The following is a 27169-nucleotide window of genomic DNA, read 5'->3' as shown; positions in this document are numbered from 1 at the left end:
TTACGCCGCTGCTACTCTTTGTTTATTATCTAAGCATAGTCACTTTAATAACTCTACCTACATCTACATATTACCTCAATTACCTCAACTAACCGGTGCCCCCGCACATTGACTCTGTACCGGTACCCCCTGTATATAGCCTCGCTATTGTTATTTTACTGCTGCTCTTAACTTATTTGTTACTTTCATTTCTTATTTTTGGGGTATTTTTCTAAAACTGCATTGTTGGTTAAGGGCTTGTAAGTAATCATTTCACTTGTATTCGGTCTACACCTTGTATGTAGCTGATTTGATGAAGCTACACAGGCTCTAGAAACGTCAACTTGAGGGAAATGTTCTTTAAACTACACAGGCTCTAGAAACATCAACTTGAGGGAAATGTTCTTGAAACTACACAGGCTCTAGAAACGTCAACTTGAGGGAAATGTTCTTTAAACTACACAGGCTCTAGAAACAACAACTTGAGGGAAATGTTCTTTAAACTACACAGGCTCTAGAAACGTCAACTTGAGGGAAATGTTTTACTGTATGTATTATGATGAGTGTGAGTGTCACCTTGTTTCTTCATGCGGGCCACAGTGAAAGATCTCTTGATGCTGAAGACCGAGCTGGTGCCTGAGCCCAGGTCAAAACTCACCTTCACACGACCATCACTCAACTCAGCACCCATAAAGTCCTTCTGTCTCAGAGAGCGGGAGAGAGGGGAAGAGAAAGTGAGAGAGCGAGAAAGAGAGAGAGAGAGAGAGAGAGAGAGAGAGAGTATATTGATTAATATTGATAAATGCTTTATATGTAACACATATTTAATAGTTTTCATTACTACTGAAGTTCAACAATTTGCCAGTCCTTGTTAAGATACAGGTGTGTGTATATGAGTGAGGTTACCGTATCCTTAGTGACAAAGTACATGAGCATGGAGTCGGTGGAGAAGGAGTGGAACTTGAACATGACGGTGGAGACGTTGGGGTTCATCTGGTGGGCTGGCTCACAGCAGAGTAGCCCTCCCCATCAGACTGTACCGTCCCCTCCATGTCTGATGGCTGGGGGCTGTGCAAATACACCCAAACACTCAGCAACAATCAAATCAAAATCAAATCAAATCACATTTTATTTGTCACATGTGCCAAACACAACAGGTGTAGATCACCTTACCATCAAATCAAATCAAATTTATTTATATAGCCCTTCGTACATCAGCTGATATCTCAAAGTACTGTACAGAAACCCAGCCTAAAACCCCAAACAGCAAGCAAAGCATGTGAAAGAAGCACGGTGGCTAGGAAAAACTCCCTAGGAAAAACTCCCTAGAAAAGGCCAATAACCTAGGAAGAAACCTAGAGAGGAACCAGGCTATGAGGGGTGGCCAGTCCTCTTCTGGCTGTGCAGGGTGGATATTATAACAGAACATGGTCAAGATGTTAAAATGTTCATAAATGACCAGCATGGTCAAATAATAATAATCATAGTAGTTGTCGAGGGTGCAACAAGCACGTCCGGTGAACAGGTCAGGGTTCCATAGCCACAGGCAGAGCAGTTGAAACTGGAGCAGCAGCACGGCCAGGTGGACTGGGGACAGCAAGGAGTCATCATACCAGGTAGTCCTGAGGCATGGTCCTAGGGCTCAGGTCCTCCGAGAGAAAGACAGAAAGAGAGAAAGAGAGAATTAGAGAGAGCATATTTAAATTCACACAGGATACCGGATAAGACAAGAGAAATACTCCAGATGTAACAGACTGACCCTAGCCCCCCGACACATAAACTACTGCAGCATAAATACTGGAGGCTGAGACAGGAGGGATCAGAAGACACTGTGGCCCCATCCGATGATACCCCCGGACAGGGCCAAACAGGCAGGATATAACCCCACCCACTTTGCCAAAGCACAGCTCCCACACCACTAGAGGGATGTCTCCAACCACCAACTTACCGTCCTAAGACAAGGCCGAGTATAGCCCACAACGATCTCCGCCATGGCACAACCCAAGGGGGGGGGCGCCAACCCAGAAATCCATGAAATGCTTACTCACAAGCCTTTAGTTTATTTAGTAAATATTTTATTAACTCTATTTCTTGATCTGCATTGTTAGTTAAAGTAAAAAATAAAATAAAGAATAACAATAAAATAACGAGGCTATACACAGGGGGTACCGGTACCGAGTCAATGTGTGGGGGTACAGGTTAGTTGAGGAAGTGAACTTTTAGTACATCAAAGATTGTATAGTGAACTTTAGAGTGAAAGGTTTCTGAAAGTATATGAGATCTTTTAAAAAAGTGAATCAAGCCCATACACTAAAAGAGTGTATTCAATGTGATATGATCATACAGACCAGACCTACTTATCCACACATCCTTTGCAGTCTCCTTCTCTCTCTCTGTAGTTCCACAGGCCGATAGGTTTGTTGTCCAGGTATGTCACTCCCAAACACCCGGAGAAAGTAGTGGTTTTAACCACGTCCGCTTTCTACAAGACAAACAACGAAACACATAGTGAATACCATTGTATCTACCAAAATAGAAATGGGTAAAAATGACTAAATGGCTCCGTGATAAACTACAGTATGACAAAGTGATATCAGCTCCCTTCACACTGCCCAATATGCCACCGACAAACAGGTAGGCATTCTGGTCCACATCCAGGATAGTTTAGCTTTCAGGGGAGGTGCCACTCTTAGAGGTGGGCATGATGCCAGCTCTGGGACCCTCCAGTGCATGGACAGAGATGGTGCCATTAATGCCATTCCTGGGACCAAAACAGAAATTATCAGACGAGAAGTCTGATTTTTGAATAAGAAGCTTACCTGGCACAATCAATGCTAAAATATGAATGAATGAATAAATGAACTGATAGACAAATCTCTCTATCCCTGTATAATCTTTGCTCTGAAAAATATCTGGTATAGAAAATTAAAAAACAATGGTATTCTACCGTGAGGCCTCGATGCGATGCCAGTTGCCGTAGTTTATAGTCGTGTCAGGGTACTCCACCTTACCCACTCCGGAGCCCACATCCCACAGGAAGTTGACCTTACCCTTACGCATCTCAATTGCCAGGAAGTCAATCTAGAGGCAGACAGATGATGAGCCAATAAGATGCAGCACTGCAATCTCCTATCTGATAACATTACAGGTCCATTACTATTCTGTCTCTCTTGGTTGCTGTAGTGTAGTGTAGGTAGCACAGTGCAGGAGAACAGAGCAGGACACATTAGAATAAGATACTGGGGAAGAATCACAGGCAAATCAAGAGATGAACAACAGCAGTGTGATTTCCCCAGGGAAATCAGTGATGAAGACAGATTAAATAGTCCGGTTTGAACTGGCGGCTAATTGCTGTGGTTGCTGTGGTTGCTGTTGCAGTACATAGAGGCAATATCACCTACTCTCTCCTGGGGATCACACAGGGAAACAAATAACCTTTTATTATTTTCTCTCTGACTTTAAGATAATTGGTATTTATCTAGTATGTTGGGAAGTAACCACTGGTGGAATGATTTCAAATGAATTGGCCAACAACACATTACACATCCCAGAATAGAGATGAGCCAAATCTAAACACTAAATGGACCTAATATGTTACGTTTCACACACATTATTTGTTGCCCTGAGGTTTCCCTTATTATGGTTCAGTGATTTACTGGGGGATTGTATCCACACACACACACACACACACACACACACACACACACACACACACACACACACACACACACACACACACACACACACACACACACACACACACACACACACACACACACACACACACACACACACACACACACACACACAAAAGGTGACTAACATCCCAGTGTGGTGCTATGTCCTCTGACTCACGCATTTGGCACTGCCCAGGTAGAAGAGTCGGTTATCAGGGGAGGTGGTCTTCACATTCACACTGATGGTGTTGTAGCGACCCTTCTTGATTTCTGGTCCATATGCACAGACACGGTCTCCCCCGGAGGACACAGACACTTTAATCACATAGATCACCAGACAGAGAGCACTTAAAAAGCCCACAGAACGCTCAGGGATCTTCTATTGGATGTGTCTATTTCCACTGAATCCGTAGATGCCCGCTGTTAGTCTGTGAGGTGGACGGAAGCTGAGCTACAGCGGTGTTTGTAACATCTGTAAAGCAATGATTGTATGCTGTAAAGTCTGACCGATTTTAGCTACAAACCGTTATGATCCCATTCTGAAAATGTTAGACTCTCAGGAACACCGATATGTTTTGCTCTACGATGCTCACAAGCTAATAGCAATGAAAAGGCCCAAGGAACACTCAGAAAAACACAATTATGTAGTGACAGAAGTAAAGTACAAGGTCCTTTAAGGCAAGAGAAACAATTTGTTATTTTACACTTTTGTAAAAAAAAAAAAAAAAAGCCTTGACATTGAATTTTTCTTTTTTGAACAGAGCCTTCACTCAAACTGTGGCAATGCATGTGAACCACGGGGTAAAGCTGGGTGGAGGAATTTACAGGGAGGTGACTTCATTTTCATCACTTTAGGAAGAACCAACTGTGTGTGACTGAACTCTCCTAGAACGAGTTGTGAATCGTGATTTCTGTGATGACACAATGGCACAATTAGCAGAATGGCAATCTTAAAAGCCACTGATAACAGCCGTGAGAACAGGGGAAGTTGAGAACGAGAGAGAGGGATGGAGAGGAGGAGTGTGACTCACAGAGTTGGCCTGCTTGCGCGCCTGGTTGATCAACTCTTTAATCTGGGAGATATTTTTCTTCAAGTTGTCCTTCAGCTCCTGGATGGGCTTCAGTTTCTCCAGCAGTCTGTTTGCCTTGTCTTTCAGGTCCTTCACCTTGGGCCTCGCTGCATGGACTGATAGACACACACGGGTACGCACACACGCACACACCACGCATGCAGAAGCAGACACACACACGCAAGCACACACCCACACAGGCAGACAGAAACACACACACAGGCACGAACAAACACACGCGCGTAAGGACACACACACAGGCTCACGTGCGCACGCACACACGCACACACACACCACACCACACACACACACACACACACACACACACAGGGAAGAGACATCAGTCTAAAAACATCACTCTTCCTTATTAACTACTGTAGCATGTTCACAGCCACTGCTTTCTGTGAGCCAGGCCTATTAATCAGAGATCAGCGGAGAGAAGGCGGCATCTTAATCACTTATTTAGAAGCATCAAAGGTAAAGAGCTGAAAGCTGTTATGAGAAGAAAGATTGCTATGCATTCAAGAAGGCCCTGACAAAGGCCATGCAGCCGAAACACGTCAGATTTTTAAAACTTTGTTTCTATTGAACATGCCATACAAATAAAGGCATTTTAATTAATTATATGAAGAGTGCATTGGTCCTCCTTTCTTTTTGACATACTTATAGCTGTTCGGGTTAAAAAGAAAAGTGGGACAGTGTCACATCCTGACCATAGTAAGATGTGATTTTCTATGGTAGAGTAGGTCAGGGCGTGACAGGGGGTGTTTTGTGTTTTTCTATTTCTATGTTTAAGTTCTAGTTTTTCTATTTCTATGTTGTTTTGGGGGGGGGGGGGGTTGATCTCCAATTGGAGGCAGCTGGTCCTCGTTACCTCTGATTGGAAATCATATTTAAGTAGTGGTTTTTCTTCTTGGGTTTTGTGGGTGATTATATTTTGAGTAGTGTTTGTTTCTCTCTGCGGCACGGTTTGTTGTTTTGTAAATTCGGTTGTTTGTGTTTTGCAAAGTTTCACGGATTTAATAAAATGTGGAACTACAACCACGCTGCACTTTGGTCCGATCCTTTCGACAGCCGTGACAGACAGAAAGAAAGAATATGTGAGATACAGAATTATACAATGTCATTGTCACAACGTCCACAGAAGGTGGCGCTCGGCGGTCGTCGTCGCCGGCCTACTAGCTGCCATCGATCCATGTTTCATGTGTTTGTTAGTTATGTCTGTTTTGTGCGCACCTGTTTCTTGTTTGTAATTAGTGGGAGGGTATTTAGTTTGTCAGTTTCTTGTTTGGGGTTGTGCGGGATTGTTTCGTGTCTGCTGTTGTAAGTTGGGGAATTTATTTTTCTGTCCATTTTATGTCTTAGCGTTTAGGCGTTAGGGTTGCTGGGCTGCGTCCCGAATTATTTTAGAAGACTGTGTTAGTCTTCCTTTATTGGTATTTGCCCTGCCTTTTCGGCTTGATATTTTTGGACTGATTTTTCCCTTCATTAAATTACTATGTGTTTCACGCGCCTGACTTCACCCCTTCCTTCAGAACTATTCTATGACAGTCATTGTGTGAGACAAACGGGCCAGAGTAATACAGGTTTGGATTTTTTTTTAAAAAGATGCATTTTGAGTCAGTCAGCTCATGATATGGCACAGATAATAATTTCATATACAGGAGATACTGTAGCTAAGGCTTGACTACCCTTAAGAACTACAACACCCAGAAGATCTTACTGTTTTTCCTCAGGATCCTGGATCATGTTAGCCTTGTTGACGTCATCCTCCAGCTTGCAGGCCCATCAGGTTCATGTCTCTCATTCTGGACAGCACATTGTTGGCTGTGTTTTTGGCACCTCCTGCCTTGGACTTGGTGGCCTGTAGCTTAGCTGCTGTATCTGGATGATACAGTATGTACTCATTTTATCTTGAACGCAATAATCAAAGTCTTACTGTAAATCAGAGAGAGAATGGTAATCCAACATGTTATGGACTATAGAAGGTAGTCAGTCATACATGACTTACAGAAACCTTTCTGTAAACTGCTGCTCACCTTTCAGATGTTTCTACGGCACCCTTTCCTCAGTGACTGATACCTTCCCATATTTAACCTGGATTGTGCTGCTTTGACATCTTTCATGTTGGATCTATAAGCATTTCGCTACACCCGCAATAACATCTGCTAAACAAGTATACAGGTATGTGACCAATAACATCTGCTAAACACGTATACAGGTATGTGACCAATAACATCTGCTACACACGTATACAGGTATGTGACCAATAACATCTGCTCAACACGTATACAGGTATGTGACCAATAACATCTGCTCAACACGTATACAGGTATGTGACCAATAACATCTGCTCAACACGTATACAGGTATGTGACCAATAACATCTGCTCAACACGTATACAGGTATGTGACCAATAACATCTGCTAAACACGTATACAGGTATGTGACCAATAACATCTGCTAAACACGTATACAGGTAGGTGACCAATAACATCTGCTAAACACGTATACAGGTAGGTGACCAATAACATCTGCTAAACACGTATACAGGTAGGTGACCAATAACATCTGCTAAACACGTATACAGGTATGTGACCAATAACATCTGCCAAACACGTATACAGGTATGTGACCAATAACATCTGCTAAACATGTACAGTGGGGCAAAAAAGTATTTAGTCAGCCACCAATTGCGCAAGTTCTCCCACTTAAAAAGATGAGAGAGGCCTGTAATTTTCATCATAGGTACACGTCAACTATGACAGACAAAATGAGGGAAAAAAAATCCAGAAAATCACATAGTAGGATTTTTTATGAATTTATTTGCTAATTACGGTGGAAAATAACTATTTGGTCACCTACAAACAAGCAAGATTTCTGGCTCTCACAGACCTGTAACTTCTTCTTTAAGAGGCTCCTCTGTCCTCCACTCATTAGCTGTATTAATGGCACCTGTTTGAACTTGTTATCAGTATAAAAGACACCTGTCCACAACCTCAAACAGTCACACTCTAAACTCCACTATGGCCAAGACCAAAGAGCTGTCAAAGGACACCAGAAACAAAATTGTAGACCTGCACCAGGCTGGGAAGACTGAATCTGCAATAGGTAAGCAGCTTGGTTTGAAGAAATCAACTGTGGGAGCAATTATTAGGAAATGGAAGACATACAAGACCACTGATAATCTCCCTCGATCTGGGGCTCCACGCAAGATCTCCCCCCGTGGGGTCAAAACGATCGCAAGAATGGTGAGCAAAAATCCCAGAACCACAAGGGGGGACCTAGTGAATGACCTGCAGAGAGCTGGGACCAAAGTAACAAAGCCTACCATCAGTAACACACTACGCCGCCAGGGACTCAAATCCTGCAGTGCCAGACGTGTCCCCCTGCTTAAGCCAGTACATGTCCAGGCCCGTCTGAAGTTTGCTAGAGAGCATTTGGATGATCCAGAACAGGATTGGGAGAATGTCAGATGAAACCAAAATATAACTTTTTGGTAAAAACTCAACTCGTCGTGTTTGGAGGACAAAGAATGCTGAGTTGCATCCAAAGAACACCATACCGACTGTGAAGCATGGGGGAGGAAACATCATATATAAACACGTATACAGATATGTGACCAATAAAATGTGATTTGATTTGAGGATGTCCTCTAACCCAATACCTACACCCCTATACTGCTATCCATCTGCTCTGGTCCCACATCATGGGCTCAGCCTGATACATTTCTCCAGCAACATCAATGATAAATATTTAACTTCTTCCTTTAAAACAAAAGTCATTTTTTAGTGTTGTTTGTGTGCTTACCATTGGGGATTGCATTCAGCTTCCCTAATGTATTGTCGAGATCTTTCAGCAAGCCCTTGTTCTTCAAGCCACCAGCTGTCACCCGGGCCTGGAGACTGCCCACACTCTCAGCATTCTCTGAAACACAAAGACCGCACCCTCCGCTTGGTTAGCAAACAGTCCTCAGAAAACACAGTTCTTTGAAATATTTCTGCCGTTTATCATCACAGTTGGTGGGTGTTGTGTGTGGGGGGGGGGGACTGGGTTTACCGTTCACATCACTCCCTAACTTATTGGCTTCGTTCCACAGTTGAACGCTCCTCTGAACAGAGTTCTTGGCGTTATTCTTCAAAGAGCCTTTAGGTCCTGAGGCCTGTGTGTGTGTGTGCACCAAGAATGTAAGTGTGATTATCAGAATAATGCATTCTACAGTGACGGAAGAAACATACAGTGGTACTACGTACTCCTGGGTACTGCACAATGTACAAACAGTACACATGCTGATTAATATTCCTCATAGAGAGAACCCCAGGTAAATACAGCTCTGTTTCTTAGAGTTTTCATCATAACTGAATATATTAAAGTACATCAGTTAATAAAAAAATACCAACACAGTTTGGAAAACGACCGTAGTCTTTTTCAACATTGTATTAATAATGTGTGGAGTATAAAGTAGTGTTTTTTAACAGAGGACACACGGGCTGAGGAGATTTTCCACAGAGGGGACCAATGTACCCACTCAGACTTCTGAGCTTCTCCCTCTCTCCTTTAGAGAGAAGAAGAAAGAGAGGGGGAAAAGGTTTCTCTTCACCTCCGCTGGCTCCTGCTGCAGGAGGGAGAGTCACGATAATAAGGACGACAGCGCTGGGACTTTGATCTCTACTGCGTGACAAATGGAAATGAATAAGGAAATGCAAAAACGTTTGAACGCCAAATCTCTGCTGCTCAGCACATTAGAGACAGAGGTCCTCTTTGAATCCTTACACTCACACACTCTCACACTCTCACTCTCACACGGTAAAGGGTTGATGTGTGTGTAGGTGTGTGTGTGTGCATGCTCTCACCAGCTGAAGGGCCTCTGTCCCGCGTGCCCTGGCCTGCTTTGCCTCTTTGTCAGCCTCCTCGATGAAGTCCTTGATGTTGCTGTTGAATGCTGCCGTGGCGTTAAAGGACAGGTTCTTGGCTTCCGCCAGGATGCTGTGAGGAGGCAGCAAGAGACTTGGTTAGGACACCATCCAACACATGAACAAAATATTCAAGAACAACAATTACATCCACCATATCATTATAACAGAGGTACAGCAAGCAAAACTACTACCCATCTGATGTATGTGTGTCTGTCTGTGTGTCTGTCTGCCTGTCCCGTACCTGTCCAGGATGCAGAGGACTCGTTGAGCTGGGCAGCATGGTTCTTAGCGTCCTGCAGCAGGTCAGTCAGGGTGTTGTCACTCAGGCCCTTGGTCAGACGGCTCACTCTGTAATCCAGGTGCTCATGGAGAGAACCCAGCTCATGCTCCATCTCCTCCAGATCCTACACAGAAGAGAGAGAAAGAGAAAGAGGAAGAGAAAGAGAAAGAGAAAGAGACAGACAGACAGACAGACAGACAGACAGACAGACAGACAGACAGACAGACAGACAGAAAGACAAATAGAGCAGGAGAGCAACACGGACAGACAGAAAAACAAACAGAAAGAGAGAGAAAGAAAGAGGGAGAGAGATGAAGCTGAACCCCTGGCTTGATGCAGGTGGGACATATGTACAAATAAAGGCCTGGGTGGAAAAAGTTCAAGTCCAATAGTGCTCCAGGCAACATCTGTCTGACATCATAAAAGCATTCCAACATAGTAAAAGTGTCTTCCTCTCCCAATGACTGGGGCTTGACAGGTCTGACTGGAGTTTAAGATGTGTGTGAGTGTGTGTGGTGTCTAGAGACTACCTCAATCTCCTTATTGATGTTGTCTGAGAGCCCGTTGGCTTCAGCCAGAATGTCTTCCAGCACGTCTTCAGTTCCTTTCTTCACTGAGCTCAAAGAATCCCTCTTTCTCTGCAAGCAGACCAGACAACACAATCAGCCCAACTAACTTTACAGAAACTACAACACAAAACTGTGTATATACCGTAACTGGGAATAGACACCGCTACCCATTATCAAAAGGGTGAAACGGGAGGTGTATGGTTGTGTGTGTGTGTGTGTGTGTGTGTGTGTGTACAAGCTGCTGACCTCCAGGGCAGTGAGGTTGCGCTGGTTCTGTCCAGACAGGGCCCCAGCCTCCCTGCTCTTCCCCTGGGCATCCTTCAGCAGGGCCTGGGCCTCGTCCAGCTTGGCCCGGTGGTCACCCATCTCTGTCACCTCAGCCTTCAGGTCCTCCGTAGCCTGGTGAGGGTCCCCAAAGAGACGCTTCACCTTCTGGTACAGGGCCTCTGCCAGTCTGGAGAGCGAGAGTGGAGGGGGGGAATGAGAAGGAGGGAAGAGAGAAAGAGAGAGGGAAGAAGAGAGGGAAAAAGAAGGGGGTGGAGAAAAAGAGACAGAGAGAGATAAAGAGAGAACGATGGGGAAAGAGAAAGGGGAAGATCAGAGTACTGTATAGCGTGAGGAGGAGAGGAACATGTTCTTTCTCTCTCCTTTCTTTCTTCTTCTCCTCCATCTGTGGATCAGACCAGCCACTAGATGTCCCTCTTTCTTTTTGCATGACTCATCCAGGCTTCAGCCAGAAGGAAACATGAGTAAACTGGTTTGATTAGAATTAATAATATTCCTCATACACACACCTCAGGCAACTTTTAATTAGTTCATTAAGGTTTCACATAAGAAAAGTAAACTTCCTTCATTCAGTTGAGATTTGCTTGGCCGCGAAATTATTTGTAGAATATTTTAAAAAACTGTGAATCAATAAATATGCAAATAAAAAAATGACTATAGTACACAAATATGTTTTTAAATAGATCACCTCTTTGTTTACTGTATGAAAGCATTCATTTAGCTGTGATTAAAGTGACCCAGGCAAAGCAGGGGATACCTTCCTAAAAATATGAGGTGTGTGGTGTGACCTGTGTCCTGCATATGTGGTGCGACCTGTGTGCTGCAGTGGAGGCTGTTGAGGGGAGCACGGCTCATAATAATGTCTGGAACGGAGAACATGGAATGATATCTAACACATGAAAACCATGTTTGATACCATTACACTAATTCCGCTCCAGACATTACCACGAGCCCGTCCTCCCCAATTAAGGTGCCACCAACCTCCTGTGGTGTGCTGCTATGCTTGGATACACTAGTCCCATCCCTGTGTGAACCATAATAGACTGACATTATAGTCTGTGATCTGATGTTGACTAGAGGTTGGTATCTGGGGTTGACCAGTCAGGCCTTACCCCAGCTCCTCCTCTGAGATGTGGTTCTTGCCTCCCAGCTGGTGTTTGCGGAGCTCGGCTACCATGGTCTCAATCTCCTGGTGCATCTCATTCAGGCTCTTCTCTGGAGCTCCGTTCCTGCCCAGAGTCTCATTCAGCTCTGTAGCCTTGACTTTCAGAGCTGGAGGTTAGAGGACATGGGGAAGTCATTGTAATTTTTACACGAAAGCAGGAACACGCACACACACTGCCGTAAGGCACAATTTTCTATTTCCTGACACTCTGTCCTATACTGTCACCTCTAGCTGAAAGGCTGAGAACAGAATGTGTTATAAATCAAACAGTGTTTGATACATGTCTCCTCTCATCAAAACCCAGGTTTTTATCCTGCTGCTGCCATGATGACCATGAGAGAGAGAGAGAGAGAGAGAGAGAGAGAGGAGAGAGAGGGGAGAGAGGGGAGAGAGAGAGAGAGAGAGAGAGAGAGAGAGAGAGAGAGAGAGAGAGAGAGAGAGAGGGGAGAGAGAGAGAGAGAGAGTGAGAGAGAGGGGAGAGAGAGAGAGAGAGAGAGAGAGAGAGTGAGAGAGAGGGGAGAGAGAGAGAGAGAGAGAGAGAGAGAGAGGGGATCTGAGAGGGCTGTGCGTCTGTTTGCTATGCTGCTAACATCAAAAAAACATGCCAAATCCACACTGGCCTCTAAACAACACAAGGGCCAGTTAGTTAGTACAGGAAGTGTGTATTACTACACTACACTAGACGCCATCATCAGCAAAGAGCTCATCTTCGTATGCGTGTTATTTGCGTACAGCCAAGCCTTTGTGTGTGTGTTCGTAGAGCACAGAGGGATGAGCTACAGAAGCAGCTAGCGAGCGCCCAGATTAGATGAGTTGCTCAAAGGCAAGACAGAACAAAGTGCATCACAACAAAAGCACTTTTTACTTTCCATTCAATGGCGATGGAGGCTTCTTAAAAGTTGATTCAAAGACATTCAAATTCTGCTTGGCAGACCAATGTACTGTAATCAAATGAATGTGGTCTTTGAAATCTAAACCCAATCAGTTCAAAAGAAACGGAGAGAGAAGTTGCTCCAATTGGGTTCTAATTTGAATATAAATCATCAAATTGAAAATGAGGCTTAATTGGATGCATTCCCTACATTCCTGAACAGTTCAAACGTAAACACTTAATGTGATTACAAAGACAAAATATATACCTATTAAAGGCGCGGAATAATTACATAGCATGTTTCAATGGCAATTAAACACTTAAATGTTTGGTGGATTGCATAATCAGATTGTCTCCTTTACGAATACATCAGCATGAAAAACCAGTCCAGTCTCTTCCTTAATGCTTTAACAAGACGCTCTATGTGATCACAAATCTCTGTGAGGAAGTCAAGGGAGACATGCTCTGTGCATCCCACTTTGAGTGTGTTCTTTTTTGGAAATCTTTCAGAAAATACTATTTTTATGTAAACGAGGATGGCATCACTGAAGTCAGTCATTGCCTACAATCAGTAGACATGTAAATATCCCATTTGAACCAGTCCAATCCTCTAATGGGTTAGAGACTGTGTTTGAGGTTCAGTGAAAGTTTGTGTGTGTGTGTGTGTGTGTTCGCGTTTTGTTTGACAATGTGTGTGTTTGTGTGTGCATGTGGTTTTTGTGTACATTCCTTTGAATGTGTGTGTATGTGTGTCTGTGTATCTGCGCATGCGCGTGTATGTGCCGTATGGTTCTGGCAGTGCCAGTCCCACCTGCTGTAGCATGTACAGTTGAAGTTCAGTAGCATGCACAGTTGAAGTTTACATACACTTAGGTTGCAGTCGTAAAAACTCGTTTTTCAACCACTCCACACATTTCTTGTTAACAAACTATAGTTTTGGTAAGTCGGTTTGTGCACGACACAAGTCATTTTTCCAACAATTGCTTACAGACAGATTAGTTCACTTATAATTCACTGTATCACAATTCCAGTGGGTCAGAAGTTTACATACACTAAGTTGACTGTGCCTTAAAATAGTTTGGAAAATTCCAGAAAATGATGACATGGCTTTGGAAGCTTATGATAGGCTAATTGATATCATTTGAGTCAATTGGAGGTGTACCTGTGGATGTGTTTCAAGGCCTACCTTCAAACTCAGTGCCTCTTTGCTTGACATCATGGGAAAATCAAAAGAAATCAGCCAAGACGTCAGAAAGAAAAATGTAGACCTCCACAAGTCTGGTTCATTCTTGGGAGCAATTTCCAAATACCTGAAGGTACCATGTTCATCTGTACAAACAGTAGTATGCAACTATAAACACCATGTGACCACGCAGCCATCATACCGCTCAGGAAGGAGACGCGTTCTGTCTCCTAGAGATAAACATACATTGGTGCGAAAAGTGCAAATCAATCCCAGAACAACAACAAAGGACCTTGTGAAGATACTGGAGGAAACAGGTACAAAAGTATCTATATCCACAGTAAAACGAGTCCTATATCGACATATCCTGAAAGGCCGCTCAGCAAGGAAGAAGCCACTGCTCCAAAACCGCCATAAAAAAGCCAGACTACGGTTTGCAACTGCACATGGGGACAAAGATCATACTTTTTGGAGAAATTTCCTCTGGTCTGATGAAACAAAAATAGAACTGTTTGGCCATAATGACCATTGTTATGTTTGGAGGAAAAGGGGGAGGCTTGCAAGCCGAAGAACACCATCCCAACTGTGAAGCACGGGGGTGGCAGCATCATGTTGTGGGGGTGCTTTGCTGCAGGAGGGACTGGTGCACTTCACAAAATAGATAGCATCATGAGGAGGATAATTATGTGGATATATTGAAGCAACATATCCTCTTACATCTAGACGTTCCGCTAGCGGAACACCTGCTCCATTTCCAATGATGGGCGTGGCGCGAAATACAAACTCCTCTAAAATACAAAAACTTCCATTTTTCAAACATATGACTATTTCACAGCATTTTAAAGATAAGACTCTCCTTTATCTAACCACACTGTCCGATTTCAAAAAGGCTTTACAACGAAAGCAAAACATTAGATTATGTCAGCAGAGTACCAAGCCAGAAATAATCAGACACCCATTTTTCAAGCTAGCATATAATGTCACAAAAACCTAGAAGACAGCTAAATGCAACACTAACCTTTGATGATCTTCATCAGATGACAACCCTAGGACATTATGTTATACAATACATGCATGTTTTGTTCAATCAAGTTCATATTTATATCAAAAAACAGCTTTTTACATTAGCATGTGACGTTCAGAACTAGCATACCCCCGCAAACTTCCGGGGAATTTGCTAACAATTTACTAAATTACTCACGATAAACGTTCACAAAAAGCATAACAATTATTTTAAGAATTATAGATACAGACCTCCTCTATGCACTCGATATGTCCGATTTTAAAATAGCTTTTTGGTGAAAGCACATTTTGCAATATTCTAAGTACATAGCCCAGGCATCATGGGCTAGCTATTTAGACACCCGGCAAGTTTAGCACTCACCAATATCAGCTTTACTATTATAAAAGTTTCATTACCTTTTGTTGTCTTCGTCAGAATGCACTCCCAGGACTGCTACTTCAATAACAAATGTTGGTTTGGTCCAAAATAATCCATCGTTATATCCGAATAGCGGCGTTTTGTTCGTGCGTCCCAGACACTATCTGAAATGGTAAATCAGGGTCGCGCGCATGGCGCAATTCGTGACAAAAAAAATCTAAATATTCCATTACCGTACTTCGAAGCATGTCAACCGCTGTTTAAAATCCATTTTTATGCCATTTTTCTCGTAAAAAAGCGATAATATTCCGACCAGGAATCTCCTTTTAGCTAAACTGATGAAAGTAAACAAAGCTTTCGGTCGATGTGGGCACGAGCCTGAGTCTCACAGTACTGTAACCAGCCACTACCCAAACGCGCTACTTTGTTTCAGCCAGAGCCTGCAAAGCCACGATTCAGCTTTTTACCGCCTTCTGAGACCCTATGGCAGCCGTAGGAAGTGTCACGGGACAGCTAAGTGTCACGGGACACACTCTTCAATAAACAGAGACAAGAAGAACGACACCTTGTCAGACAGGCCACTTCCTGCCTGAAACCTTGTCAGGTTTTTGCCTGCCAAATGAGTTCTGTTATACTCACAGACACCATTCAAACAGTTTTAGAAACTTTGGAGTGTTTTCTATCCATATGTAATAAGTATATGCATATTCTAGTTACTGGGTAGGAGTGGTAACCAGATTAAATCGGGTATGTTTTTTATCCAGCCGTGAAAATACTGCCCCCTAGCCATAACAGGATATAAAGACATCAGTCACGAAGTTAAAGCTTGGTCGCAAATGGGTCTTCCAAATGGCCAATGACCCCAAGCATACTTCCAAAGTTGTGGCAAAATGGCTTAAGGACAACAAAGTCAAGGTATTGGAGTGGCCATCACAAAGCCCTGACCTCAATTCTATAGAACATTTGTGGGCAGAACTGAAAAAGCGTGTGCGAGCAAGGAGGCCTACAAACCTGACTCAGTTACACCAGCTCTGTCAGGAGGAATTGGACAAAATTCATCCAACTTATTGTGGGAAGCTTGTGGAAGGCTAACCAAAACATTTGACCCAAGTTAAACAATTTAAAGGCAATGCTACCAAATACTAATTGAGTGCATGTAAACATCTGACCCACTGGGAATGTGATGAAAGAAATACAAGCTGAAATAAATAATTCTCTCTGCTATTATTCTGACATTTCACATTCTTAAAATAAAGTGGTGATCCTAACTGACCTAAGACAGGGCATTTTTACTAGGATTAAATGTCAGGAATTGTGAAAAACTGAGTTTAAATGTATTTGGCTAAGGTGATGTGAACTTCTGACTTCAACTGTAGTAGGGATGGTCCATGCTGGCGAGGCTGGGGGAGAAAGGTTCCCTGCTGACACTAATCATGTCACCCACGGTGAGGAGCCACAACATGCCAGCCCACTCTGATTATACCGCCTTCTCCAGACCCCATCATCCATCCCTATTAATTAGGCCTTTACATGGCAACACCGCTCCAGCGCTCTACACCTACCAGGCCCTTTATTAACAGAATCATCTTCCAATTTCAACCCAGTAGAAAATGTTACAAAACAATGGAGTCTAATCACAGAGCAGAGAACACAGCACTGAGCACAGACACTGATTCCCACAACATCCTGACCCTCTGGCCTTTACGACACTGAATCAGTGCTCTGCAGCATTACAGCAGGAATGTAATTTAGAGATACTAGTTTATGGGAGAATCTTATCTTATATGAATGTAGACAAATGTACTGTACCTTCTGCAGCCAGTAGGTTGTTCTTGACGAATAGTTCCAGGTCTTTGTCTCTTTTGTGGATTCTCTCAGCATCGTTGCCTGTTTGCTCGCCGTCTGCCGACACTTTGGTCACCTGGGAGAGAACACACACACATTCAATCAGTTGGACGGACAAACCAATCCAGGATGGGCCAGTGTTCAGAGTGTTCATTCAAGATGCACAATTCCCACTGGGCACACGCTGGTTGAATCAACGTTTTTTATATTGTCAGTTCAATGAAATTATGTTAAACCAACGTGGAATAGATGTTAAATTGTGTTTATACCGCTGCTACTTTCTGTTGTTATCATCTATGCATAGTCACTTTAATAACTCTACCTACATGTACATATAACCTCAACTAACCGGTGCCCCGCACATTGACTCTGTACCGGTACCCCCCTGTATATAGTCTCGCTACTGTTATTTTACTGCAGCTCTTTAATTACTTGTTTATTTTATTTCTTATTCTTATCCATATTTTTTTAACTGCATTGTTGATTAGGGGTTCGTAAGTAAGCATTTCACTATAAGGTTAAATGTTGTATTTGGCGCATGTGTCTATTACAACTTGATTTGAAATTGTGCCTAGTGTGTTAACTGCACGTTTCCAATCCGGAATCCTGTGGCCCCCAATGGTCTAAGGAACAGCCTCAGAGTGACTGGTCCAAAAAATCTATTTCATAACCAGCAGTCAGAGTTGATTTAGACCATTCATAAATGCTAAATCAAGGTCAATAGCTAAGTGCTGTTCCTGACTGTGTGTTCGAATCAAAAGAGACAACCTAGGACATACACAAAGAACCAATGTCAATGAAAATATATGTATTTCTTACAATAACCAAGGCTTCAAAAGAAAAGATAAATCTTTGTTTTGCAGCGAGGAACAAAACAACAAGGTCAGGACTATAGAATGAGTGAATCACAAAATGGACTAGCTGTGCTTACGTAACAGACTAGGACTAAATCAAACAACCTAACAGAGTGGTCTTGATTAAATATCAATGTCAGAATGTGTTTTCTTGTCAGAGAAATGAGAAGCAGAGATGTCTTATAGACAGTAGGTTGTTTTGGTAACAGAGTTCTATCCAAAGATCTTTCTGCAACAGAACATTCTACAGTACCAGCCAAAAGTTTGGACACACCTGCTCATTCCAGGGTTTTTCTTTATTTTTACTATTTTCTACATTGTAGAATAATAGTGAAGACTTCAAAACTATGAAATAACACATATGGAATCATGTAATAACCAGAAAAGTGTTAAACAAATCAAAATATATTTTATATTTGAAATTCTTCAAAGTAGCCTTGATGACAGCTTTGCACACTTTTGGCATTCTCTCAACCAGCTTCATGAGGTAGTCACCTGGAATGCATTTCAATTAACAGGTGTGCCTTGTTAAAAGTAAATTTGTGGAATTTCTTTCCTTCTTGATGTGTTTGAACCAATCAGTTGTGTTGTGACAAGGTGGGGGTGGTATACAGAAGATAGCTTTATTTGGTAAAAAACCAAGTCCATATTATGGCAAGAACAGCTCAAAACAAGCAAAGAGGAATGACAGTCCATCATTACTTTAAGACATCAGTCAATACGTAACATTTCAAGAACTTTGAAAGTTTCTTCAAATGCAGTCGCAAAACCCTCAAGCACCATGATGATACTGGCTCTCATGAGGACCGCCACAGGAAAGGAAGACCCAGAGTTACCTCTGCTGCAGAGGATAAATTCATTAGAGTTAACTGCACCTCAGATTGCTGCCCAAATAAATAAATGCTTCATAGAGTTCAAGTAAAAGACACATCTCAAAATCAACTGTTCAGAGGAGACTGCGTGAATCAGGCCTTCATGGTCAAATTGCTGTAAAGGAACCACTACCTAAGGACACCAATAAGAAGAGACTTGCTTGGGCCAAGAAACACAACTAATGGACATTAGACCGGTGGAAATCTGTTCTTTGGTCTGATGAGTCCAAATGTTCGATTTTTGGTGCCAACCGCCGTGTCTTTGTGAGATGCAGAGTAGGTGAACGGATGATCTCTGCATGTGTGGTTCCCACTGTGAAGCACGGAGGAGGAGGTGTGATGGTGTGGGGGTGCTTTGCTGGTGACACTGTCAGTGATTTATTTCAAATTCAAGGCACACTTAACCAGCATCGCTACCACAGCATTCTGCAGCGATACGCCATCCCATCTGGTTTGCGCTTATTGGGACTATCAATAGTTTTTTAACAGGACAATAACCGAAAACACACCTCCAGGCAGTGCAAGGGCTATTTGACCAGTAGGTTGTCACCAGGCTACCTAGGTTACATCCGGCCAGCTGCAGGTGCCTCTCCAGCGAATTCTGTGGCGAGAGCATGTGCTGTGGGGGAGACACACACACATACACACGCAGAGTGGAGAGAGTCAGAGTGGGGCACTGTGCCGAAAGGTCATCTACCATTAAATCACCACAGGTCTGGCAGGCGAGGTGTGTGTGAGCAGACCCTCGATTCCCTGTATTTAACTTTGCACCCCAGCCCAATTCATCAGTGTTATGCCAGTAGGCCCCCTGCCATATATCTCCTCACAGACTTACAAGCAGCAGAGCACCAGCGACTGTAAAAGGGCATCTAGCTCAGTGGACTCTAAAAGCCCAGTCTGAGCCAATGATCTGGCTTTCCACAAGAGGGGAGCAATCAAGTGATGTCTTCATTGGCCCCCCTCAGGATGCCCTTTAGTAATAATCTGCATCTTTGTTGTGTCTTATATCTCCAGTTCCATCTCCTCTGCTTTCCGAGGATTTGGGGAAAATTCACTCTTGTTATCAAAACCGCTTGTTATCAATACGTTTAAAGGCTGCTGTGTGTGTAATATATCACTGCTACAGATTGTGGTGATTGTGTCTTTGTTCTTGCATGAGACGGAGAGGTGGCTAAACGGAGTGGAGCTATGGTGTCGTCTGGAGGGGATTTGAGGCGTGTTTGAAGCCGCGGTGTGTGACGGGCTCTACGTCTCCCACAGAGACACTAACAGCTGAGAGATATTAACACAGCACCTTGTCCAGGTGGGTAACTTAATCACGACTGATTCTGTTCATCTTGGCAAAATCCAAGCTTTTTCTTTTTATATGCCAGCTTACTATCTTTATCTTTAAAATCTAATAATCATATAATTGTTTTATACAGAAATAATGTAGTACTCTCTTTGGAGAGAACACTAAGGGAAGTGTTTGAGTGCCTTCTATTCACCTTGAGTTACTCTGTCATGTTCTCAAACTAGTTGAGGACTTTGTATGGCAGTGGTAGAGAGGTGGTGAGGTTGATACTGGTGATGATTTGATGCAATCTTTGCATATCACTAATGAGGAGCCCAGAACAGTCTATATCGCATGCTATAACACACACACACACACACACACACACACACACACACACACACACACACACACACACACACACACACACACACACACACACACACACACACACACACACACACACACACACACAGGACATCACACCACCCTACTGGGGGTCAAGGGGTCAACCCCAAGGGCATGGGGGTGCTAATGGTAGCTTGTTGCCTGGCAACATCTCTACCAGGGTGGCATTACTGTATTTACAAGGGCGACTGTGTTGCCACCCGAGGAGGGGGCACAGCCTGAGAGAAGTGCTTTTCAATGTGAGGGACATGGTGGAACGGGTTGAGCTCCAGGTCCTTCCTCCTTCACCTTGTTTAGTTTAGTTTCATACCATTCCCCCCCACACACCAGTGCTCCCTCAAAAGACACAATCGCTCTTTGAAAACACTTCAAGATCGCCGTCCTTCGTCCTCTATTCTTTAGGCTTTGGAGAATCCTGGAGTTTTTTTGCTGGTTTGAGATTAAACAGGAGCGGCACCGGGTGAAGGGATCTCGAGCGTGAAATTTAACATAGAGTGTGAAGCGGCTTTTGGCAGCCCATTATGAATGTTCAACATGCCACAAGCAATAGGAAAGCAAAACACACACTTGCGGGCACAGTACACACACACACAAAAAACAAACCATGTGTAGACTTGTCATGTCCTTCCAGTTTCTCCTGAAGAAATGAACATGTTTTTTACAGACCCGCTGTTACATAGGAAGGCCTGACAATCCACACAGAAAGAGGGCACACATCCTGCGAGTGTGAGAGTTTGTGATAAAACAGTCAAATGCACACACTGCATGAAATACATGCACAAGATCACACACCAGTCCAATTCCTGTTACCATCCTCAAAGGCAAGACAACGTGCAGCCAATCAGTTTCACTTGAATCATTTAACATGCAGTCTCAAACAAATTACAGTAATTAAAGAGCAAACAATGTTCAGTGAAACAAGGCTGCTACTTCTTTTTTCCAAATGAAGGTTTGACAGTGTCCTTTACTTCATCTTATTTTTTTACAGAAATAGTGTGGCTGCCATCTTTGTTTACTTTGTGGATTGGAGCTTCTTCGCATGCAGTTGGGGTATAATGATTTGTCTGCCATGTTTTGGCCTTCTCCAGTGGCAAATGATCAGGGTAATTACAAGGGCTTTCCACAGATGGAAGGAGGAGTTGGTTAAAAGTATCTTTCATCTTTCCTTTTCTCCCGATTCACCGCAGTCTTATTTTTGCAATGCTATCGAAATGTCGAATTTCCTGCGTCTCTTTTCCAGGGTCGTATTCATTAGTCGCATTACTCCAAAAAGAAAACATTTTGTAACAAAAACTACAGTTTCTATTGGACGAATAGGTCCCTTCGTATTTTGTTCCGTTTGCTTCCTAGAGTAAACGGTATACGGGTTATTTTAGCATTTTTGCATGTTTTGCAACGGAATCCGACTAATGAATACACCCCAGGTTGAGAATCCTAAAGTGGAGGAAGAATGGCGCCAAGCAAGCTCAAACCTGCATCTCTCGAATATAGACCTACGTCTTCCAAATATAAACTTGGTCCTCGCAAATATAAAAAAACAACTGATGCTGAGTACTTTTTTTCTCTTGTTAATAGTGACCATGGAGGGATTGACACGGAGTTTGAAGGAGTTGAAGAGAATGAGGATGAAGTATTAAATGAAGGAGCGGCTTCGGTGTCTGAAGAGTGGGAAGACCTGTCCACGATGATTCTTTGTTGACTGGAGTACGGTTGAAGGTTAAAAAAAAAGTAAATCATTGGGTTGTCTGACCCGTATGATGTTTTGATTTGGAGTTTCTCCCTTCTCGGGCAATGTTATGATATGTTAGCTACCCATTTAAAGCATTCATGCCTACTGTGCTGCAGGGATTTCGCTGCCAGATATTTGGTCATGTAGCATCAGTTCGTAGGAAGGAGCAGCCTAGATGTGCCAGATGTGAGGGTTTTCATTTTGTGGAGACATGCCTGGAGGACAAACCCAGTCAGTGTAGTAACTCCTAAGGTAATCATGAAGCCAGGTCTTCAGAGTGCCCGGTAAAAGTGAAACAGATACAGGTAACTAAAGTCAGAATAGGACATGGTGTTACAATAGGTATGTAGTGCAGTGAAAATGGTTGGGGTGGACTGGGAGGGAATGCACTCCCCGCCGCTGTTACAGAACGACCAATGGCAACAGTGAATGTTCCCATTACAACTTGAGGTCCCCAGAAAATGTGCTTTGACAAATCTAGGTTCCTGGCTTCATCACGATGGTTGTGACTTGTGCTGTGCAAGTAGAACACAGGAAATGTTTATGGAATTTTTTTGGGAAGTTCGAGACATATCTGTGAACCTACAGGAAATGTTGCCAGTAGAAGTGCTGGTCTCCCAGGCCCGGGGAAGGATCTATCTGTATTATGGATAGTGGGATTGGTGCTGGGTACTGATTATGTAGTTTAGGGTGGGTTTTAGTTTTTGGGGTTTCTTCCAATATATATTTATGTTCATCTGAGTGAGTCTTGCACTCATACAGTACCTGTGAGAGGCATCAATACACTTAAAAATCCACTAGAAGAAGAAGACTACTTTCACCCGCTATTGCGCCGCCGCCCTAACAAGCAACACACTTTTTGCGGCTTGCCTTGCACCAATCAAGGAAGGGAATGAGGCCTACCAAGCTAGCTAATTTCCTGCCATTTGACGATGAACTCTTCACGACAAATTACGGTAATATAATGTTCAGTAAAATGTTGCCATTAAAAATGATTTATTTATTTTTCTCACCAATTTTAATCTTGACTCATCCCTGCAACTGCCCAAAGGGTAGGCGAAGGTCGAGTCATGCGTCCCCCAAAACATGACCCATCAAACCGTGCTTCTTAACACCCACCCGCTTGACCCAGAAGCCAGCCGCACCAATGTGTCGGAGGAAACAGCGTTCAACTGACGACCGAGGTCAGCCTGCAGGTGCCTGCCTGCCACAAGAGAGCGATGTGCGAAGTAAAGCCCCCCAGCCAAACTCTCCCCTAACCCGGACGACGCTGGGCCAATTGTGTGCTGCCCTAGGGTCTCCCGATCACGGCCGGTTGTGACACTCGGGAGGCCTGCCATTACATTTGGATAAACGGAAGGAGTTCCTGAGCAGCAATGTCGATTATCGACTTTAATTACGGTCCAAGAGTGTTGTTGTGGAGCACCATACAATCTGCATCCACCTCCAAAAGATGAGGCATGATCATTGAGGTATAAAAGAACTGGAGACTGCTTCCAAGATGGACGCCCGTTGTTTTTTAACGTAATCTACTCACGTTCACATACGCAGTTTCGTGGTCGCTGGCATCTGCTTTACAGAGCCGATAACTCCTGCGAACTAGCGCTCAGTGCGCACTGTAGCAAGCGTGAGCAGCGATGACATCATCACGTCATCCAGAAGCATGGCAGACATTGGATGAATACTAAATGTTCATATCTTCGGCTGTGAGTGATGGAAAAAACGGCCTTGAAGACAATTACTGGAATAATTCAATGGATATTTTTGTCACAAAGGTGATATCGAAAGTGTCTTTTTAGGAATTTTTTAATTGTACTTCTCTGTGGGGCCATCGATGGGATTGTCCTTTTAGCCTCGGCTTCAGCTAAATTGCAGTACCAAAAGTGAGCACAGTGGAAAGCGTACTTCCAGGCCAGAACCCTGGCCCCCTGGGCATGATCCCTTCGGCTTTGGCTCAAAGGAAACATTTGGAGGAAATGCACAAAACAACTGTCATGACTGCACGGATGACAATGGCTGACAATCACCAGACCCTCTCCCACCCACAAAGGGGGAGAGGAGGGAACTGTGGGGGTTTTGACATCTTCACACACTGGTCGTAAATTCTATGCAGCAGAGAACTCTTGCGCCTTAGTATCAACCAAAGGAATGTCTTCATCTCCAGAAGACTTTTGCAGCCCAAAAACTCTAACGTTCAAAAAGTGGATAATGAAACAATAGTTCTATCATAAAGAATGTGGGAAATGGTCAGTGGGGAGATGTAGAAAACAAATGTCATATTGCTTTTCATTTTGTGATGTTATTAAAAACTGCATGGACCAAATACTGTAACTTGGAATGGATACCCCCTTTATATGTCACGTTTCCATCCAATACGTTGTGCATAGGATATGAAACATTATGAAGATATTTCTGTTAAGATAGGAATGTGATTTTAGGAGTCATAAGAGATAAGAGAACTTCTAATCATATCCTTTGCACATTAAGTAGCCACGCCCCGAGTGAGGTCAGAAGAGCGTGTCAGACGGACGGAGCCATCCCCTTTGGCCAGAGTGCTTAAAAGGACTGGCTAAGAATTAACATATTAGACCAGAAAGACGTGAGACCGTGGTCCACATGTTGAAATGGTTAGAAACTCGGAAACTCTCAACACGAGGTGAAGAAAATGAAATTACCAGACCAGGACACCGCCAGTCTGCAAATGCGTGTGTAAAGTGGTTTGGAACTTTGACTATCTACCCATGGAAGAGGAGAAGAAAACTCCCCTCTCAGACAATCACTGGTACGGCTGTTCTTAGGAAACAGCCCATTGGACACTGGACAACTAAGAAGGACATTGTGACCTCTGGTGGACAATCAGAGCATGTACTGTACAAGTGGCCCACAGGAAAGGCTCACCAAAACAACTTTCCAAGAGGGCTTGGTTCCGACCGAGATAAACGACGAACGAACGGCATTCAACGTGTAAATACATTAATTATTTTCTTATTCCAAACAGGTGGCGGTTCGCGTATAAGGTATATGATTAATGTGAGGACAGTCCTAGAATGTATCCACGATAAATGTCCCTTTTTCTCTATTCTCACCACCCCCTTCTCCATCGCTGTGTAATAAGCCGTCATATCTTGTCAGTACACTAGGGACCTTTGTCTCATGTAAGTGTGTATGTGTATTCTGTGTTATTATTTAGTTAGCTACTAAATAAATCATTAAACACATTTTGTGTAGTGCTGAATCAAAAGTAAAGCTGGGGTTCTTGCGGATCCAAGGAGTATGCAACGTTCAGAATGAGACTGATATGAGGTACTGATTAATAAGTGACTGTAACCAATATATAACTTATATACCTTTGTAACGGCCATCGTCAGATTGAGACCAAGGTGCAGCGGAGGATGTGTTCATATTAAGGATTTTAATAAACGAATGAACACTATACAAAAAGAAAACACGACAAGGAATGACAGCCAAACAGTCCTGTCAGGATTAACAAACCTAGACAGAAAACATTCACCCACAAACCCCAAAGGAAAAACAGGCTGCCTATGTATGACTCTCAATCAGCAACAACGATCTACAGCTGTTCCTGATTGAGAGCCATACACGGCCGAAACAAATTAAACCACCAACATAGAAAATGAACATAGATCGCCCACCCATGTCACACCCTGGCCTAACCAAAAATAGAGGAAAAAACCCTCTCTATGGCCAGGGCGTTACAGTACCCCCCCCAAAGGTGCGGACTCCGGCCACAAAACCTGACTCTAAAGGGGAGGGTCCGGGTGGGCCTTCCTACGGCGGCGGCTCTGGTGCGGGACGTGGACCCCGCTCCACCCTCGGCTTGGCCCACTTAGGTGGCGCCCCTGGCTGCGCCGGTGGACTGGCGGGCGACCCTGGCTGCGCCCGGATGGCGGGCGACTCTGGCTGTGCCCGGCTGGCGGGTGACTCTGGCTGCGCCTGGCTGGCGGGCGACTCTGGCTGCGCCCGGCTGGCGGGCGACTCTGGCGGCTCCGGACAGGCGGGCGGCTCTGGCGGCTCCGGACAGGCGGCGGGGCGGGCGGCTCCGGACAGGCGGGCGGGCGGCTCTGGCGGCTCCGGACTGGCTCTGGGCGCAGGCACAGGATTCACCAGGCTGGGGAGACATGCAGGAGGCCTGGCTCTGGGCGCAGGCCCAGGACTCACCAGGCTGGGGAGACATGCAATGAGGCCTGGCTCTGGGCGCAGGCACAGGACTCACCAGGCTGCGGAGACATGCAGGAGGCCTGGTTCTGTTTAATTCGGGAGATGGTAACTCGTTAAACAACTTCCTCCGTGGTGCCCCAAATCCTAATGTGAGGGAGACTGGAGGGGGGGGAACCATTCCATGCACCAGAGGTGACCGCAGAGGGCACACTACTGGTCGGTGCTGGGGAGGTTTTCCAGGTAGTCGAGGTGGTAGGCGGAACACTGGAGGTACATCTCAGGTGAGTAGGCACACGACTCACCCAGACCCCCCTGTTGCTCACATGTGGTTATCTATAGGATTTCCGGGGTTTTCCCCGCATTCCCAGCATAAGGCGCTAGTAGATTCAGGCGCAGCTGGGAACTTTATTGATCGGTCCTTGGCCCATAGATTAGGGATTCCTATTGTTCCCGTTGATGTTCCCTTCCCTGTACAAGCCCTAGATAGTCGTCCGTTGGGGTCGGGGCTGATTAGGGAGGTCACAGCTCCCATTGCTATGGTAACGCAGGGGAGTCATGAAGAGAGTATTAGTCTCTTTCTGATTGACGCTCCTGCGTTTCCCGTGTGTTGGGTCTTCCCTGGTTGGCTTCTC

General features: G+C 44.2%; 1 protein-coding gene across 1 annotated transcript; it reads right to left on the bottom strand.

Moving 5' to 3' along the window:
* Positions 1–1568: 1568 nt before the first annotated feature.
* LOC106571517 (laminin subunit alpha-2) lies at positions 1569–15448 on the bottom strand. Its single transcript, XM_045695666.1, has 14 exons — positions 15416–15448; positions 11890–12049; positions 10739–10946; positions 10454–10561; positions 9885–10047; positions 9581–9713; positions 8787–8889; positions 8538–8654; positions 6450–6610; positions 4688–4842; positions 3835–4128; positions 2927–3060; positions 2337–2740; positions 1569–1628 (listed from the first exon to the last, which is right to left on the bottom strand). Exons 2-7 carry the CDS (start codon positions 11973–11975, stop codon positions 8865–8867), a joined length of 723 nt encoding a protein of 240 aa, XP_045551622.1. The 5' UTR covers positions 11976–12049; positions 15416–15448; the 3' UTR covers positions 1569–1628; positions 2337–2740; positions 2927–3060; positions 3835–4128; positions 4688–4842; positions 6450–6610; positions 8538–8654; positions 8787–8864.
* Positions 15449–27169: the final 11721 nt, after the last annotated feature.

Source organism: Salmo salar, chromosome ssa15 (genome assembly GCF_905237065.1).
Source record: "Salmo salar chromosome ssa15, Ssal_v3.1, whole genome shotgun sequence".
NCBI classification, from domain to species: Eukaryota; Metazoa; Chordata; class Actinopteri; order Salmoniformes; family Salmonidae; genus Salmo; species Salmo salar.
Note: the sequence above shows the minus strand (reverse complement) of the source record. Positions and strands in the feature narration are given on the sequence as shown.

Coding starts and splice junctions, on each gene's coding strand:
- LOC106571517 (XM_045695666.1), bottom strand. CDS start 11,975: ATGCACCAGGAGATTGAGACCATGGTAGCCGAGCTCCGCAAACACCAG. Junction 10,947..11,889: donor ATCTCAGAGGAGGAGCTGGG/GTAAGGCCTGAC, acceptor CTCGCTCTCCAG/ACTGGCAGAGGCCCTGTACC. Junction 10,048..10,453: donor ACATCAATAAGGAGATTGAG/GTAGTCTCTAGA, acceptor TCTTCTGTGTAG/GATCTGGAGGAGATGGAGCA.